At 36.6% G+C, this 19,706-nt stretch overlaps 1 protein-coding gene across 3 annotated transcripts in view; it reads right to left on the bottom strand.

The window, feature by feature from the left end:
* Positions 1-6,915: 6,915 nt before the first annotated feature.
* Positions 6,916-19,706, bottom strand: part of LOC113057635 (transcription factor COE3-like) — a 93,755-nt gene continuing 80,964 nt past the window's right edge. Inside the window, exons 12-16 of one of the 3 annotated variants that reach the window (XM_026225075.1) lie at positions 13,847-13,912; positions 12,987-13,161; positions 10,531-10,713; positions 8,812-8,900; positions 6,916-7,941 (exon numbers count right to left, since the gene is read on the bottom strand). In XM_026225075.1, coding sequence (XP_026080860.1) covers positions 7,927-7,941; positions 8,812-8,900; positions 10,531-10,713; positions 12,987-13,161; positions 13,847-13,912 — 528 coding nt within the window. In that variant the 3' untranslated portion in view covers positions 6,916-7,926. The remainder of the gene's footprint in view (positions 7,942-8,811; positions 8,901-10,530; positions 10,714-12,986; positions 13,162-13,846; positions 13,913-19,706) is intronic. The other 2 variants (XM_026225076.1, XM_026225078.1) reach the window with 2 other exon arrangements.

The following is a 19,706-nucleotide window of genomic DNA, read 5'->3' as shown; positions in this document are numbered from 1 at the left end:
AGAAGACCTTTACACAAAGGATCATAATATATAAGGCCTCTATGTATGTGTGTATATATATAAAAAAAGCTAAATGTTTTCATTTCGGTTCATTCTTGGTTTAAAAAAATGACAACGGTGCAGCGTTTAGCAATAATTATTATTAACTCTGTTAACTACTAACACTTTGCATTTTTGAATTACTGTACTTTTCCCATTTTTCACAGTAATTTATACAATTACCATTTTTATATACAAAACTCTTATTTTAGCATAATTGATATACTATTGTAGTATTTATTAATATATTAATGAGCTTTTATTTATATATTTTTCAGTTTTCATTTTAATTTTGAGTTTTATTTATTCTATGTGCTTTTTGCTTTATTTCAATTTTAGTTCAACATGTTTATTTCAGTTATTTTATAAGGTAATGCTTTAGTTTATCTACTTAATTTTATTTCAGCTTCATTTCAATCACCAAACAACACTGTAAAATTGTGTTGTTAAATTTACTATAATTAATATATTTTTCTTTCTTTCTTTTTTCTTCTTTTTTTTACAGGGTTTTGAGAATGAGGATGTCATGAGTTTTATTAAGCATACAGCCTTTGACATAAAAAAACACCTTTATGAGTTATGAGGTGTTTACCTTTCCTTATACAAGGCGATAAGCGTATTATTTTTTTTATTCTAATATGGTTTGGATGAATACTGTCTAAAATGAAAGTGGAAATGTTAGCAGCTTATAAAGACACATATTGAAAATATAATTAGTATATAAATTATTTGTTTGGAGATATATTGTTCCCCAGATGTCTGGAATGATTCTGTCGGTGTTATTGGGAAGCATTCTCACCCTGCCTCCATTTCCTGTCTCGTTTAATCACTTCCAGGTGAGAGGTGTTCTTCTGACCTCTTCTGGGAATGCTTATTAAAAACTGTTTTCCTATTGATACCGTGGTTTTGATATTTACCAGATTTGACAAAGTAAAGATCTCATGTTTGGCATAATATTACAAGGGTAACATAAGTAAATTATTCAGCCTGAAAGCTACAAATATAAACATTGTTAAGGTGCAGGCTTGCAACTCAATCCTTGGTCCCACACCACATTTGGCTTTCATTCTTTTTCTCGAAAATTTAACGATAGCACCCAGGGATTAAGTCATGAGGCAGGTCGCAGCCAAACCAAACATCCTGCCTCCTACAGAATAATGAAGACAGATGAAAAAAGGAAACAGGTGTAAAGTGTACTTTTTTTCTTTGTTTTCTCAAGGAGGCATTTTACACCGAGGTTGTCTTCGAACGAAACGAAGCCCGTCTAAAAAAGAAAAAAACACATAGCAAAACAAAACAAGGGATGTTATTCTTCTTTCAGCACAAACAGGGTTCCAAGTACGTGAGCTCTCGGGGATTTTGCAGAAGTGAAGGGGCTTTCTCCAGCTCGCCTCTTAGCTGCTAAGATCGAGTTTCCCGCCAAGGGGGGTGTGACAGCGCTTCTCCCCCAGCAGAGCCGACCTACAACCAGAGTTTGCAACCACATCCAACGACACTTCGTCTCGCTTCAGGGCCACACAAGGTCCGGTTGGCAAAGAAAAGGATAATATTTCTTCAGCTGATACCGCAAGCGGTTTTGAGATGGAGCGATTGTGGTGTTGTAGGTAGAAGTGAGGATAGGAAGAAGGGATTAACTGGGAAGAAAAGCTGCTGCGGTCACACATTTTCTAAGCCTTATAATTAAAGTGAGATTTTCTCCAGCACGTACAGTAGTGGTACAAACTGATTTGGTTTAAAAAGTCATTCTGACAGGTGATTTTTGCATCCACCTAGGCTGTGAAAGACATGCATCTTTAAAGCAGAATTCATCGAGAGCCATCCTGTAACACTTGTCATACTCAATGACAGGTGGAGGAAAAGCAAGTAACAAGTGTTCAGCATAGAATGTCTCGCTTCATAACCAAACATACATCAAATGACGTCAATTCCTCTTAATTTAGATCACCGTATGACCCATCAACCTCACTGAGATCTTTCCCAGTCCTGCTCTGTATGGAATTCTCTTTGCTAGTACCTCTAACAGATATTTAATCATATCCCACGATCAAAACCGAGATTGGCTTTGACAAGAATGATGGATCACTTCTCAATAACTCACACCTGCAGAGGCCATTTGCTTGTGCCACACTGTAACACAATCGTTAAATCCGGGAGGGACCCGCAACCTACTGTAGAAGATACTCCTAAATATGTGCTCCTTCGGTCTGTAGCACAACACATGGTTTTGATGGGCCGATGTGATATTTCCAGAGCTCCTTCAGTGATCGTGGCTTCCCTGGCTGGAGGTGAACTTTTGCAAGGGTGATTTATGCACCTTCTGAACGGTGCAGAGTTGGTGGAGGGCTCCTATGTCATCGTAGTCTGAGGCCTCAGGCACTTCCTGTTTAAGATGACTTACAGTCCTCTGGGCCCATTTTATTGCCTCCCAGCCCCTCGCAGGACCAGCAGCGGGCCAGTGCTGTCAGTGTGACATCATCAGCGGACAGGAAGTGTGCTCATTCCTTACTCATAGTATGCAAAGATCAGCCGTACTTGAGGAGTGACATCATGGCATCAAGTCCTCTGCCTCTTCTCACAAGTATTTCTTATATTATTTTTAGATATTAACAGCACAAAGAACTGCCAGAGGAAGGTTTTCCCACTGAAATGGCATTTTATAAGGCTTTTACATATTATTTCCTCTGTGATTGCCATCCACTTTAAGAAACATCAGCGTTCTGTTTGTGGTTCTTGCTAAATCAACTAAAACACAGTCAAGGCAATGCCTCTCACTGTCTTACCACATACTCTTTACATGCAAGGCTCCTTTTTTTCTTCTGAAAAATCAATCAAACAACAGCATAAACATGAAATATTGAGTCTTCCTATAAATGTGCTGGTGGCTTCACACTTTGATGAACTGACTGTAATTGACCCCCCTTTACACAAGATGTCTGTTATTTGGCTGCTCCAGTGGTTGGTTATTGGAGGTGCTGGAAGCGTGGATCTGTTATCATAAGGCTGATGTGTGGATGGCAGTCTAGCACAAAGCTCTCCATTGGAAAACTCAGACAACGATAGCAGCCTTGCATCTTAGAAGAAAGACACTCTCCCACTCACACAGACAAGTGGATACTCATTGAGCAACAATCGGAGGGTCATGGTTCTGCTGAGAAGTGCCCATTCAGGGCAGTGGAGTCTGGAAGCAGCGTGCGTCTGCTCATATGGACTGAGAGATAGACGGAGCTCTGATACTCCCACACGTTTTGGAGATAGCAGGCAGATTTCCTGTTTATGAGCAGAAGCTTTGATACAAGCTCTGCTGCACAATGGCATCAAAGGCTCAGTGAACACCCACAAGATAAAGACACAGGACTTCAAATGACTCGCTGACTCTTTACTGTGTGTACAAAACACACACTTGCGCACATCACATCAACACGTCCATTTCTTAATTACACAAGCATTATGATGTATGCATTGAAACCCTCACTACGTTACATTCATGTGTAAAGAAATTGTTTTTGTACTATATAGTACTATTTAAAAAATAGTTTGCTTTTGTAATCTTTGATCCAAATCTGAAAATGCAACCCCCCTCTGAAATGACGGAGCTCCTCTGGTGATGTCAGTATGACGGCTTGGGCTTGAGCATAACATCCTTAAAAATATATATATAATATATATATATAAATATATATAAAAAGTATTAAAAGGAAAGAGTATCAATTATACATTTAAATGCTATTTTGGATAAATGTAATATCCATAAGTGTAACTACAGTAAAACCAATCCTTTATTTTTGATTCTTAAAAAAAAAAATCGAATTTATGTCAAGACGATTTTTTATTTATATAAGAAAAAAGCTATTAAGACTGTCTCCATTTTACACAATGTTTAGCCGACTTCCTGGCTGTATGTTCACTTTATATTCATTTTGTGTGTGTGTGTGTGTTTGTGTGTGTGTGTGTGTGTGTGTGTGTGTGTGAATTATTGTACTCCTAACTGTACTTTGTGTTTATTGAAGTAAAAAAAAAAAAACTTAAACACGCCCCTCCAACTGTCAGTGTTGTTCTGAATGAAACGCCTACTTTACTACAGCCATTCAGCTCACAGTAAAAAAGAAACAAAACAAGACATGCCCTCTGTTTTTCTCATTCAGTTTCTCTCAGAAGTACGTCACAATACGGAAAAAAAATCGATCGCAACTTCCGGTTCATGCAGACTTTAATTACTAATATTTTTTGCAAACATTTTAGATTTTAAAGGTTGTAAAATTATATATATATATATGTATATATTATATATATATATATATATATATATATATATATATATATATATATATATATATATATATATATATATATATATATCCTACAAACAAACGCATGTAGATATACACATACTTTCATTAAAATTCTAACTTTTAAATATATGTTAATATATTTATACTTATATAATTTTTGGGGGGGAAAAAAACAAAAAAAAAATTTAAGGATGTAAATGTAAAACTCTCTCTCTCACTAATTATTAGTAAAATATTTATAAGAAAATGATTTCCCCCCTTTTTGATAAGTTCTCTCTTCAAACTTTTCCTTTTGAAATTCTGCTCTAAGATATAGATGATATCTAGTAAGAGTGATTTCATGCATAGACAGATGTGCTGTAAACTAGCCAGTGTCGACTGTGCAATTTGAGAGACTGTCAAATGCTAGAGGTAATCAAAAGGCCACCAGCTTCACATCTCAGATATTTCCCCTTCCTTAAACATTTCTTTTGACATGAGCACAAATCACATTTGGAATATCTCCCTCATTCTCTCGTGTCCAAGCCGAAAACTCAGGAAAATTACTGTGCTGGAGTGATGTCAGGAATGATCGAATCTGATCTGCATGGGTCACTGTGTCTTTACACAGGTTCAGCGCGTTGGGTTTGAGGGCCAAAACTCAAAAAAATTTAATGTGGTCTTTGGATAAGGTTTCAAAAATATATCTCATCAACTGAGCAGTGCTGGCAGGCAGAGCAGACCAAAAGGTCGAAACCTTGGAAGGATGAGCCTCGCTGTGAAGTTTGGAGCGAAGCTGGAGATTTCTGGCCTGATATGGATCACCCCCATGCTGAGAAGCACAGCATAAAAAGTGACTTTTTTAACTCGATGGACTGTTGATGTTTTAAAACATTGTGAAAGTTAATAAGAGGCTGGGCTTTAAATAATAAAGACGCTTGACAAAATATTTTCAAGCCAAATGTAATCTTTATTTTTCTGTTTCTGTACAAAAAGCATGGGATCACGGGAAAAAAATGAAATAAAAATGAAGGAAAAAACATGCACTTATTTACAGCATGGTCAGAGAGAAAATAAAAGAAATTAGAATACATCTCCGTATCTGAATTCTAAAGACATTAATTAAACATTGTGCTTTGATATATTTTGATATAATATTTCATATTTCACAAGGATGCAGTACCTTTTTCCATTTCAGCTCAAAGTCAGCATTTCCAAACAAAACTGGTTTTGAAAAAGAAAACCAAAAGCCAGCTTTATTAAAAAAAAAAAAAAGAAAGAAAACCTTTCACAAGCTATTAGGAAACTGAATGCATGGGTGAAATGGATGGACGTGTGTGTGTGTTTTCAGACAGAGATGTTTTCATGTGAACTTTGAGATTGAATTCAGCTGTTTTAGTATAATATGGAACTGTCCAACTGTATTTTCGTTACCCCATTTATGTCTAAACCCGAAAAGGACGGATAAAAAAGTAATTAGGTCACCTGTGAAATTAGAAGATATTTTTTTTTTCATTACATTGTAGCAAACACACACCTTCACTCACTTGGCAAAAATCTTGACTGGAACATTAAAATGACATTGATTCAAAATGGTCAGCCTGTGATACTTAATCGCAAACAGAAACAAAACCAATCATAACTAAGAAACCACTTCATGAAGATGACAACCTGCAATGCAATGATTAAGTCATCGCAATGAGTTTCCACATGTTCCCTACTAGGACCTAAAACATTGCCGTTTCGAAAGTATTTAAATGCATCATATCACAGACAATTGTTTTGATTTGTGATTTAACCCACTGTCCTGGAGCGCATCCTGTTTTAAGGCATCATTATATCTTCCTCCATTAATTAATTTCACAGCTAATCCACTGAAATGTGGATCGCGAGTTGCATTTAAATACAAATTGCATAACTTGTGCATATGTGTGCAACAACTAACAATATCACCAGCAACACTGACGTCAATTCATTTTTCCATGTCAAAATGTGCTCCATTTCAGGTTTGGACTTCTCTGATATGATTCTTTTCTGGACATGTGATACATTAAACATGGCATATTTATCAGCAAATGAGATAGAAATTTAGACTTTTCACCAGTTGACACTATGTGGCAAAACAACACATATCTAATACAAAATAAACCCCAACAAAGACAGAGAAGTATTATGGAAACATTTTAGAAATATTAACAAAATCACATGATGAACGATTAGCCGTTTCAGTTATCATGACCAAAACAAAGAGTAATCAATCCAAAAAATAATCTGAAAACATACTGGTGCATATTTCTTTGTTTTACATTTTTTGTCACTTTTATTATTAATATTATTATTATTATTATTATTTCAATCTGCTTGCTAAGATACATAGCTCTTGTAAGGGGCCCAACAAAAATAGTGCATTAGGAAATAACGATGATCATACACGTTTCACGAGAACACACAAGACAAGAGGAGGAACAAGAACACAAATGCATTTTACAAAAAACATTAAATATATGATTTAAAAAATGTTATGTCCGTTTTTTTTAATTTTTTTTTTTTTTTTTTTTTTTTACAAAAGTGGTGAAGCGTTGCACCCTGCTTTGAAAAAGAAAAAAAAGGTGTCCCGGTCATGTCCGGATGTTTATTTTGTTTGTTTTTTTTGTCATAGACATTTTAGTTTTTACAAAAAAAAGTGTTATCCCTTTTATTTTTCATTCTTTTTACAATATCTAAAAGGTATTAAGACATCAAATGTGTTGACATAGATATTTGATACTATTATTCTGGCCTAACTCACCAAAGAAATCCCGAAACGAACTTTATAAATACATACAAAAAAAGCACAATAAGAAGTTCAACATGTCTGGTACCTAAATGTGATTAAAACTGCAGAAAGCATTCCTGGCTTAAATCTACCTATCCACACACCTGGAACTATACTGGAACTACAGAAACGGTATGAGTAAAAATGACTGACATCCAACATCCTGACGAACACTAAATTACAGTCTGGGATCATTTTGTGTTTGTTTGTTCATCATTGTGTTCTCATTTGATGGTTTAAAACAAAAGAGAAAGGAAATAAAATCAGCTTGATGCCAAAAACCAAAGACACTGCATTTCATAATTAGGAATGAATCCATTCGGAATGGACTTGTGAGCCGTCACAGTCCCAGCTGGATGAGTGGCATCTCTCTTCTCACAGTGGAAACAGGACGGACACACAGTATGAAACAAATGGTCTACAGACAACATCAGCCATGCAAAGAAGCCCCTTCAGTCGTGGATGTATCAAAACCTCGGCCTCTCGTTCACATTGCGATAATATCCAGCTTTTATGCGTCCTGTTCGAAATGCCGGTATAGTGAATCTCCAAAGATGAAGTCATAGAGGGCAAAACAAACACATCTATTGACATTTCAGGACATGGGACATTTTCAGGCCAGGTTTACTTCTTTTTTTTTTCTGTTAGCAATCCAGGTGTAGATGTTCTTTTTGGGCAGCTCCTCATAGGACTGGTGAAGTTCAATAAGAGAGTGTCAGACAGATTTGGTGAGCCAGTGAGTTTGTTGTGGGCTCTATGAAGCCTTAGAGGAAGATCAGGTTCCTCTTCACATGGGAGGGACTATCAGACCGGCCATAGCTGGAAGAGATAAAAAGCAAGAAGTCAGTCGACAATAAAAGAGATGGTGCAAACAACACATGATCTATCTGAACCATGAAATGACAATTTTCAATACTGCAGCTCATTCCACAGTCGGTCTGGACTGAGGAATATTTTTAGCGAATGGCTGTAGTTAAGCAAAGACTTCTACAATTTAGTGTTTTAAGGTTAAGTGTTCCTTCTAGAACTAGATTGCAGCATCTTCAGACAGATTTTGGGTTCAAAACATGCAAATAACACGGGAAATGATCATATTTTATTAATAATTTTTAATGACAAAATCTGGTAATTTTAATACTATTTTACACTAATTTGCCCCAACATCACCACCTGCATGGAAATCAGATGAATTTGAATTTATTATTTATTGAAATGCAACTATTATTATCATCATTATTATTATTATTATTAATAAGTCTTATAAGTAGAAATTTTGGATCCTTGTTGACCTAAAACATGTACACTAGTTTTCTTTGTCACATGCTCCTTCAGAAATCATTTTAATATACTGATTTGGTGATCAAGAGACATTCCTATTATTACTATGTTGAGGAGTTTGAATTTTTATTTAGGGAATTCTGATATTATTTCAAACTGATTTGCCCCAACAGACATCACCACCAGTGTGAAAAACAGCATTTTCACTATTTATTTACTTAAAATGTATTTTAGTTTTTTTTTTTTTTTTTTTTTTTTTGCAGCAAAAACAACAAACAACATGTCTTATAAGTAGAAAGTTATGGATCAACTTTGTCCTCAAAAATTTAGTGCCCTTCTTTTGTGACTCATTGTAAAATAGGGTCTTGTTTCCTGATTGGCTCAGAGGCAGGAGAGGGGTGGGGTGCTCACCCTGTAGACTGCTCCCATTGGTGCTGGTGCAGGTGGGGGCGGGGAAGTCTGTGGCCGGACGACAGGCGCGAAGGCGCTCTTCTGTTTGACTGCAGAGATCATATGGACAGGAGAGAATGAGAAAGGGCCCGCAGACAGATAGATGGAAGTAGGGATGCATGAAGAAGAGGAGGAGGAGGAGGCATGATGCTCCAATAGAGGACTGGTGGGGGTGACTGAAACAGACACACACACACACACAGAGACACACACACCCGCACGCACACAAAGATGACAGTTATGAGATGGGTCATGCCGATTGTTAGAAGGTTAATTGGAGTGGAAGGGCCATGGCAGAGTGAGGCATTATGGGAATGAAACTGTGCTACCTGAATGGCAAAGTTGATCCATAACTTAGAACTCTTGAGGATTTGTGTCAATATAGTCCACATTTGACTGCCAAATAACACTTTTGCTGAAGCATCAACAAATAAAACCCCTTTCGTATTGACACACAAACACGTAAAGCATGCCTGGAGATGATAGTACCATGACATCTAATATGCGGTCATCTGAACGCTTCGAGAAAAAGACAGGTAATAAAAACCACTGTACACTAGCCAACAATCTTGGCACTGAATCTTGAGCAGAAACCTTGAGCTTTCTCACCAATTTGGCAAAAGCCACAATTAATTTTCTTCAATGAAATTCCAATCGAAAACGCTTGCCAATTGTTTCCCATTTTTGTAATGAATGGAAAGCAATCCTGCCATGAAACAGATTTGCACGAAGCCCGGCCTGCCAAACAAGTGCCAATCACACAAAATACAGCTGCTATATATTGAATATATGAACAGTCCTGAGTATATAAACCTCATTTGTAATTGTCAGGCCATTAGCATTGAGATCCCCCCACCCCCAAAACAGTAGCAGCAGACGTATCCACAGGAAAGTGCAGACAGAAAGCTCACTATCCTGTTCGCAGTGAGAAAGCGAGCATGTGACGGAGCAAGATGCATGGAGAAGTCGTTACAGTGTTAGACATGAAAGGAGATGAATAAATATGAGTGTTTGTGGAGTTAGTTCATATGGAGATGTTAACGTACTGTACATGGAACAGCAGACAGACAATAACCTTTTCCTCAAAGAACACGAATAGACAAACAAGCCACCTTAGCATTTCAGATGCAACACCTTAGCAAGTTGCGACCAAATATGACTGTTGTGATACTCAAAATCACAAATATTTGATTTTAGCTGGTTAAATCCAACAAATCAGAATCCAAAACATGCCGTGAAGAGTTAACAACCCTGCTGAAATTACTAGTATGTAGTATCTAATATTTCTAAGCTGGTTTGTAGCTAATCAATCAGTCTACACTCTTTAAAATAAAGGTTCTTTATCTGTATCTATGGTTCAATGAAAGGTTAAAACCTTTCCATTCCACAAAAGGTCCTTTATTATGGAAAAATGTTCTTCAGATTATTTAAATGGTCTTCACACTATCAAGAATTATCAAGAATATAACTGTTAATTGGAAGACTATTTGGGGAGCCCAAAATGGTAGTTCTACAGTCTAAAAAGTTTCCAAAAGGGGAGCATCACAGTAATGCCAAAGAAGAACCATATTTGGTTCCCCCCAAAAAATATTTTGCCGGATAAACTACTCAAGAAGCCCATTATGCTGGTCTTTTCAGCAGAAATGTCAGGATCTGTTAGCTTATCAACAGAACACTCACTTGCGTAAGGAGAGTTGGCGGCGGATCCATTGAGGAAGCTCGGGGATCCAGGGACGCCCAGGTTGGTCATCCCGGCTCCGTATCCATTCATGGTGGAGGTGATGGTGTTGTAGTTGGATTGCTGGGGTGTGGAGCTCGACACGTACCCACGAGGAGACACGCTGTTTGAGTTACGAGAGTAGCCTGGAGTATAAGACAGGTTAAGACGACAGGTTAATGAGGACACTTGTAGATTGAAGATCAAATATAAACCATGTTTAAGCACTGGGATTTATTATGAGTTTGCTTATTAAGACGCTTGATGTGATTTGTAGATGTTGCGGTTGGACTAATGTGTGTCTGTGACATGCTGGGTTTGTGTTTCTAGTGGGTGGGATTCCTTGGTAAGTGTGAGAACATTTTAAAGATGTCTGGCTGCTGTTAAGAAAACACCCATTACAGCAGTCAAACAACGTTGTCTATGTTCCCACAAGCAGTGTGTGTGTGTGTGTGTGTGTGTGTATGTACTGGGGGTTTTGGACTCTTTTCACCTGGCAGACAATAAGACAGACAGGACCTGGACTATACTGAGAAACATGGATATCGCAGAGACTTGAGAGTGGACTCTTTAACCAGTAGCAACCAATACAAAATGTAGCAACCACCAAAAACCAAAAACAACCCAGCAATAACCCCGCATAACAATGGCCTGTTAGTCATCACAACATACATGCAAGCATGGTGGTATGTTTTGAACAGACATTTCTAAAGGAAGCATCATATTCTTGATTCTTTTCCTTTTTTTCCTGTTCTATTCACAGTCAGCCAAAACTAAACAGGAAGAGAAGAGAGACAGAGAGCTTCGAATACCATTTGGCATCCATCTATGTCCACACTCTGGGCCTTAAGCCTACTTCTCGTATCAAACAGTTGAGAAAGAAATTCAGAGAGAGTGTGAGGAAGAAGAGAAAATATTGATTTAAGAAATGCTGGTTAATCTGAGAACTTCCCTAAATAAGCTGTGCTCCTATATGGTTTGATTAGCTGCAGGAAAGAGTTGGTGTTTGCAACTTAATTAGAACTTAATAATTAATAATTAGTTTGATGGATGAACGAGCGGAGCAGCAGGCTGACCGAATTTAATCCTGCTGAAGTTTCACTGCATACAAGCATGAAGTATGAAATGCAATATTTTTATAATGGCTAACGGCCCTTTCCCATAACCTCATGGATTCCTGTAGGTGTTCCTTTCCTGCGTGAATGAGGAAAACAGACGAGAAGAAAACGGGATGAGTGCTAGCAGGAGAGAAAGCAGAGGGTGACAAGGGAGAAAGAGTTCCCATATCTTCCTGTGTGTGTGTGTCTCTCTCTCTCTGATATAAGGAGAGTGATCTGTTCGTCTCACATCCATTCCCACTTCCTGTCTGTGAGTGTCAGAGCCGGTGGGTGAAGAGAAACATGCTGCGATATTAAAAACATACTTGTGCATGGAAATGCTCACACTCAGGGTATGAAACACATACTCAAGTACAAAGGAAATGTCTATTCTATTTAGTGATGCTAATGGTGTGTAAATTACATAATTAAGACGGTTCAAGTGACTTTTTACAGATTTTAGCTTAATTTTAAGCAACATTAAGAATACAAGGTTCAGCTTTAGCAGTCAGCTCATGTTACAATATTTTTACAATTTAAAATAACATTTTCTATTTGAATATATTTTAAAATGAAATGTATTACTGCAATAGCAAAGTTGCGGGCTGTGCTTATAAACTGTGTTTGAAGTTGCAAATAGTGTGTTTCATTCTTGTAGCGCTGTCATCCTGAGTCTCTCAGCACGTTCACAGCCAGTGCCGCTCACACTTCTCTCAGGAGTGACAGGGAGTGTGTACACACACAGACACACTCTGATGAATGTGTCATTTCTATGGGCAGGTGAGTGTGAGTGGCAGCTTTGAGTGCTGTGGGTGACAGGCTTGCCAAAACACAGCCGTGCAATCATCATGTACAGTGCTGCTGGTCCAGGGCTGTGGGTGGGTGTGAAGCTCACCAAACGACAGATGAACAGATCCAAACTAGGACTGACAGACCATGTGACTGAACTTAAGTGTTGAGGTTGTCGAGCAGCTTAGATTTTCGGGAAGTCATGTTTCAATCAAACCCAGTCAAACACTTTGTAGGGCTGTCAATGCCATGCATTAGTGTGATTATTTCGAAAGAAAATAGTGTGATAAGAAAATTAACACAATTAATCGTGCCCTTTGATCTGTATGTAAATGAAGTAACACCTTTAATCGAGTTTTGATTGTAAAATGGTTTGCTGTGAACTGTAAGCCAGTGATAGGCTTCATGTTCAATGATATAAAACAAACAATATACTGACTTCAAAATATTGATATATGCAATTCATTATTTTTGAATTGCTTTACAGCCATACATGCAAGTGTTTGAAGACTCACAGCACAGCACACACTGACCTTGGTCTCCCTGTGAGGCCTCAGAGATGTTGACGGCGAGCTGGCTGCTGAAAGAGTTAACTCCCATCATGCCCGAGTGAGCGCCGGAGCCTGTCAGCGAGGGCAACTGGTTATGGCTCCGCGGCACGCTGTACAACGCCTCCGTCAAGTCTGCAGCACGCTTTAAAATGATATCCTGACCAATCCAGAGAGAGAGAGAGAGAGAGAGAGAGAGAGAGAAAGAGAGATGATATACAGTGGTTCTCAATGGGTTCTGATTCAAGATTACATGAAAGAAAATAATGGTTAAATAATTTTAATTAATAATATAATTCATTATTATTTATTAATCCAAGAATATTTTAGCATTAGATATAGTTCTAATAAGATTATATATATATATATATATATATATATATATATATATAGTATAATCTTATTTATATTACAATAATTATAAAATAAAATAATTTAATTTTCCCATATATAAATATGAAGCTGTTTAAAAATATATGTCGTTAAAAATGTAATGTTCTTATTATGTTACTCTATTCAAATTGTATTTACATAATAGTTATTACAAATATTTAAATATTTTTGATTGTGCTTGTGTGTGTGTGTGTGTGTTCTGGTGTATATGGTTTATGAGGACACAAATGTGAATAATGACATGGGTACTATGACGTTTATTACGATACTTCCTGTGCCCCCGTAAACCAAAAGGCTTAAATAACATACTAAATTGTGTTTTTTTTTTTAATTCAAAAACTTCCAGTAGTTTCCTATGAGGCATAGGTTTAGGTCTAGGGTGATAGAAAACAGAGTTTGTAAAATATAAAAACTTGAACATTATCAGCTGGCTAGATGAGTGATTTTGATACCTGATTGTTATGAGGCATTCCATACAGCGCCTCCACCAGATCTGCAGCTCTTTTCAGAAGAACCTCCTAATAACACACACACACACACACACACACACACACAAACACAGTTTAGTCCTACAATCCACCTCTGGTACTGTAAATAAACACGGTTTGCTTCTCAAACTGCGCAGCACATTCATTAAAAAAACAAGTGGCAAACCATAAAACAGCATCATTATATTAAATGATTAAATCAGTTCCAAAGTTGTTTCCTATATACTGTGTAAGCAAACCGTGTTCAAAAACGAGAAGCCAAACGTGATGAGGTAGATAGAAAAAGAAGCTGTCGGAATCTCATTTACACCATCCTGTCACACACACACAAACCACACAGAACACACACTCAACCTGTGCCAAATCACACAAGCAGTGATCCAGGGCTGTGATCCTTTCAGACTGTACACATATGCTCCACTGTCATTCTTCACACAGCGTTTTTTCCTGTAGTGTTCCTGTGTAAGTCACACATCTCCACTGGCCCACAGACTCTCACTCTGGTCTTATTAAGAGTACTGAAACTAAAACAGGACATAAGCATCTTTCAATGGCTTCTTGTGTATACTTATTTTCCATCTGCCTCATCTGTACTGAATTAAAGTCTTCACACCTCCTTTCCACTTCATATGGAAGCATCAAATCATCACTCTTGCCCAACACTTTTTTTTCATCTATTTAACTTTTTACAATAATTTCTGTCATTTCTACTCAAGGTTTTTATGATACACATGATTGCAAAGAAATAATGAATATATACATGTCTTGTCCCGCTGAAAAAAATTCTGTTGCTCAGAAATACATAACCATTGAAAGTTTGTGGGTGGTAATTTTTTTTGAATAAACAGTAATATGTGGAATAATGTTGCTATTCAAAAATAACTGTTTTCTATTATAATATATTTTAAAATGTATTTTCTTTCCTATATATGACAAAGCTGAATTTTCAGCATCATTACGCCAGTCTTCAAATAAAATAAACTTATTCTAATATGCTGATATTGTGCTCAGAAAATATTTTATTCTAACAGTAGTGCTGCTTAATATATTAATGAAAACTGTAATACTTTTTTCTTAGTCATTTTTTGATGCATAACATTTTTTAAATAACAGCATTTATTTTAATTTATATATATATATTTATCACTTTTGATCAATTGAAAATTGAAAAATTGAAAATTGAAATTATGTTCTTTCACAAAAGAACAATTTTAAGAACATTTTTTTTTTAATATAGCACATATGGACCTTGTGTTTTATCATTTGTTTTTCTGCTTTGAAAGCTTAAGAGATGGTCACCATCTACTTTTATTGTAAAGAAGAGTGCCACTCAAACATTCTGCTAAACATCTGTTTTTGTGTCCCACAGAAGAAAGAAAGTCATAAAAGTATAAAATGACAAGCCTATTATTACACTGTAGATAAATGTAGATATGTAGATCCTGTATGATCAGGCTTAAGAGGAGGATTGCCCTCTCTCTCGCTTTCTCTCTCTCTCACACACACACAACACACACAACACACTGTTCAGAGACAGACAGAGAGGTGTGGAGGTGATACAGAGGAAGCCAGAGCTGGTATTATGGCAACCTCTACTGGAGCTCCCTGGGGTATTACACTGAAACCTAACCCCCCACCAGCCACACTCACATAAACACATACACACTTCACATGACTGTATGAGAAGAGAACAGAAAACAAAGAGAGAGACAGATAAAAGTATAGAGTAAACACAGAAAAAGAGAAAAGATTGAACTACAGATGCAGTTCATAAAATCAGAAAAAAAAAAAACAGGTTGGCAAAGAGCAGGACAAAGAGAGGAAATGGCAGAGTAATTGTAAATCTCATGACGAGAGGTAAAAGTGAGAGATGCAGACAGAAAACAGCGCTGAAAGATGAGCAAAAGGGGAAAGGTTGGAAGAAAACAAAGGAAAAAAGACTCGAGGGATGAAGAGAAGACAGAAGAAGACAAAGTGAGGGAAATGTGCACAAATAAATTGGAAACAAGTGAGTTGGTGAGTATGTTGGGAGGAGAGAGAGAAAGAGTGAGAGAGAGAGAGTGAGAGAGAGAGAGAGAGAGAGAGAGAGAGAGAGAGAGAGAGGAAGTTCTAGAAGTTTTTCTCCCTCGAGTGTTGCCAGGTAAGAGGCAGCTGGGGTTGCTGGCAAACCTGTCATTACTGTACTGTGAGAACAACAGTCTGTACACACACTCACGATACAAATATTATGCTAATTCTACATTATGCATAATGAAATAAAAAAACGTAAATATTGCTTAAGCTTGTTTGTTATATTTGTAACCCTTAAGTACTGTGTCGAAACCCCTGCCCCTCACCCCACACACACAAAAACCTAATATTTATTGACAAATATCAGTACATTCCAAAGGTATAAAATCATGTAAAATACATGCAGCTTTATAATGGTGGTGTTCCAGTTAATTAGTGTGAATGTAGATTTTTACATTTAGTAACTTGTTATTATATACAGTATACTGTAAATAGCAGGAAAAGAAAACTCATTTTAAACTAAATAAGTTAAATTTAAAATTAAATTTATGCATTTAGCAGAAATTTTATCCAAAGCGACTTACATTGCATTCAGGCAAATAAATAAATAAAATCTTAAAGTAAATCTCACAGTTAATTGTTGTTGATTTTATCTACAGACTTCCCAAAAAAGGGTCAAAAATAATATTAACGACAATTTAAATAATAAGTAAACACATTTAAGTAAAAATTAAGTAAATCTTATTATTATTTTGTGCATTGTTGTTAAATCTAAACTTTTCGGAACTTAAAAAAAAAAAAAAATCTCAGATTAAAATGCCATGGAAGGTTCATTTATTTCAGTAATTCAACTCAAATTGCGAAACTTGTGTATTAAAAAAATTCAATGCACACAGACTGAAGTAGTTTAAGTCTTTGGTTCTTTTAATTGGGATGATTTTGGTTCACATTTAACAAAAACCCACCAGTTAACTATCTCAACAAATTAGAATATGGTGACGTGCCAATCAGCTAATCAACTCAAAACACCTGCAAAGGTTTTCTGAGGCTTCAAAATGGTCTCTCAGTTTGGTTCACTCGCTGCAATCATGGGGAAGACTGCTGACAGTCCAGAAGACAATCATTGACACCCTTCACAAGTTAGGGTAAGCCACAAACATTCATCGAAAGTTGAGTAGAATGAAAAAGGGTGGAAGAAAAAGATGCACAACCAACCGAGAGAATCGCAGCCTTATGAGGATTGTCAAGCAAAATCGATTCAAGAATTTGAGTGAACTTCACAAGGAATGGACTGAGGCTGGAGTCAAGGCGTCATGAGCTACCACACACAGATGTGTCAATGAATCTGCTGATCCACAGACAACATCAGAGGCATCTTACATGGGCTAAGGTGAAGAAGAACTGGACTGTTGCCCAGTGGTCCAAAGTCCTCTTTTCAGATGAGAACAAGTTTTGTATTTCATTTGGAAACCAAGGTCCTAGAGTCTGGAGGAAGGGTGGAGAAGCTTATAGCCCAAGTTGCCTGAAGTCCAGTGTTAAGTTTCCACAGTGTGTGATGATTTGGGGATGATTTGCAATGTCATCTGCTGGTGTTGGTCCATTGTGTTTTTTTTTTAAAAACAAAGTCACTGCTCCCATTTACCAAGAAATTTTGGAGCACTTCACGCTTCCTTCTGCTGACCAGCATTTGTAGAGGCTGATTTAATTTTCCAGCAGGATTTGGCCCCTGGCCACACTGCCAAAAGCAGCAAAAGTTGGTTAAATGACCATGGTGTCGGTGTGCTTGACTGGCCAGCAAACTCACCAGACCTGAACCCAGAGAGAATCATTGGGGTATTGTCAAGAGGAAAAGAAGAAACAAGAGACAAAAAAATGCAGATGAGCTGAAGGTCACTGTCAAAGAAACCTGGGCCTCCAAACCAATTCAGCAGTGCCACAAACTGATCACCTCCATGCCATGCAGTATTGAGGCAGTAATTACAGCAAAATGGGCCCCTACCAAGTATTGAGTACATGTACAGTAAATGAACATACCTTCCAGAACACCAACAATGCACACACACACAAAAAAAAATTTATTTGTTGAGATACTGAATTGGTGGGTTTTAGATAAATGTGAGCCAAAATCATCACAGTTAAAATAACTAAAGACTTAAACTACTTCAGTCTATGTGCATTGAATTTATTTTATACACGAGTTTCACAATTTGAGTTGAATTACTGAAATAAATTTACTTTTCCACAACATTCTAACTTATTTGAGATGCACCTGTATTTAATTAAACCTAATTTAATATAAATAATTGAATAATATTAATTATAACCATATTATTAATTATATAAACTCTAAACTATAATTTAAACTAACCTTAAAATAAAGCTTTAATAATTTTAGAGCTGAATAAAGACATTATTTAATCTCTTTATAAACCATTTAATCTTCGGAAGTTACAAAAAAATTTTTGTGATTTTTCTAGGGTACTTTTAGACATTTTTTCCCCAAAGAAACAAATTCAAACACACACAAATGGACCTAAAATACACTGCATACCTTAACACATGCAGAAAATAAAACCCATGCTGGAACATAAGCTCTCAGGTTTCTCACATCTATGCCATGCAAAAATAAGCAGGGCCTGCATCTGTGAAGTGCAGCTCTTAGTGACTGTTTTATGCCTGGCCACAAGGCCCTGAAACTGAACACTTTCTGGCTGAGTTTCTGAGCACACTGTGTGGAAACTGTTACATTTACGAGGAAGAACAACAGTGGCCTTCAGATCAAGCAGAGAGGCAGAAACAGACTCAGGAAACCACTGAATATTGTGATATTCCTTTGGAGTTTAGCTTTAAGAGCTCATCTGGGACTGTGTTGCGTGGTAGTGCACAACATGCACACACGCAAGAGAGGATTGGGGGGCATATGGAAATGGGGGCACTAAGCTTCCTACTCATCCCTTATTGACTTGCATTTCCCACGACAAAATATGACCTTAGAACTAACAGTCCTCCCCCAGCCAATCATCAACGAGCAGTAACGATCCTCACAGATGGCTCAAGTCAATGACAAACATGGGGCGAGAGAGAGAGAGAGAGAATGTCCCTGTTACAGATGAGACCTTGTGCTCTGTTGTTCCTGCATTATCCAATCTAATGTATTTATCCAACCTTTACATTAGTTACAGTGTAATGAGTTGGGACTCTATTTGTAAAAACAAAATACAAAAACATTAAAAGGATATAATTAGAACAGAACATAAACAAGAGAGCACCTTGAAACTCACGTAAAGCAAGACTCAACAGCATCATTACTGTACATTTTCCATAATAAAGAAGTATTTACTCACTTTAATCCAGGGTTATTAAAGTTGACTAAAACTAAAATTAAAACCATTAAAAAAAACTTGTTACTTGAAATATAATAAACGTTAACCGATATGAACAATCTAGAACATGTTAACATACAGTATAGAACAATCTATACAACAAGAACTACTAATATATATATATATATATATTCACTGTAAGTACTAACAATAACAAACACACACAAAAAATCTTTAAAATGAATACTACACAATACTAAATCTTTAAAATGAAAATGAAAAAAAAAACTAATTCAAAATATTAATAACAACTATAACATAATTTAAATAATAATAAAAAAACACTGATCAAAACTATTATCGCACTAAATCATTACAAATGGAAATATTAGAACAATTTTAGAGTTGATCCCCTTAGCTTGAATCGCTTGAATTTTAAAAAAGTCACTTTGCATTGAAGCATCTGCCAAAAAAACTTTAATAATCAAATA

This window comes from Carassius auratus, chromosome 39, assembly GCF_003368295.1.
Source record: "Carassius auratus strain Wakin chromosome 39, ASM336829v1, whole genome shotgun sequence".
Taxonomy (NCBI): domain Eukaryota; kingdom Metazoa; phylum Chordata; class Actinopteri; order Cypriniformes; family Cyprinidae; genus Carassius; species Carassius auratus.
Note: the sequence above shows the minus strand (reverse complement) of the source record. Positions and strands in the feature narration are given on the sequence as shown.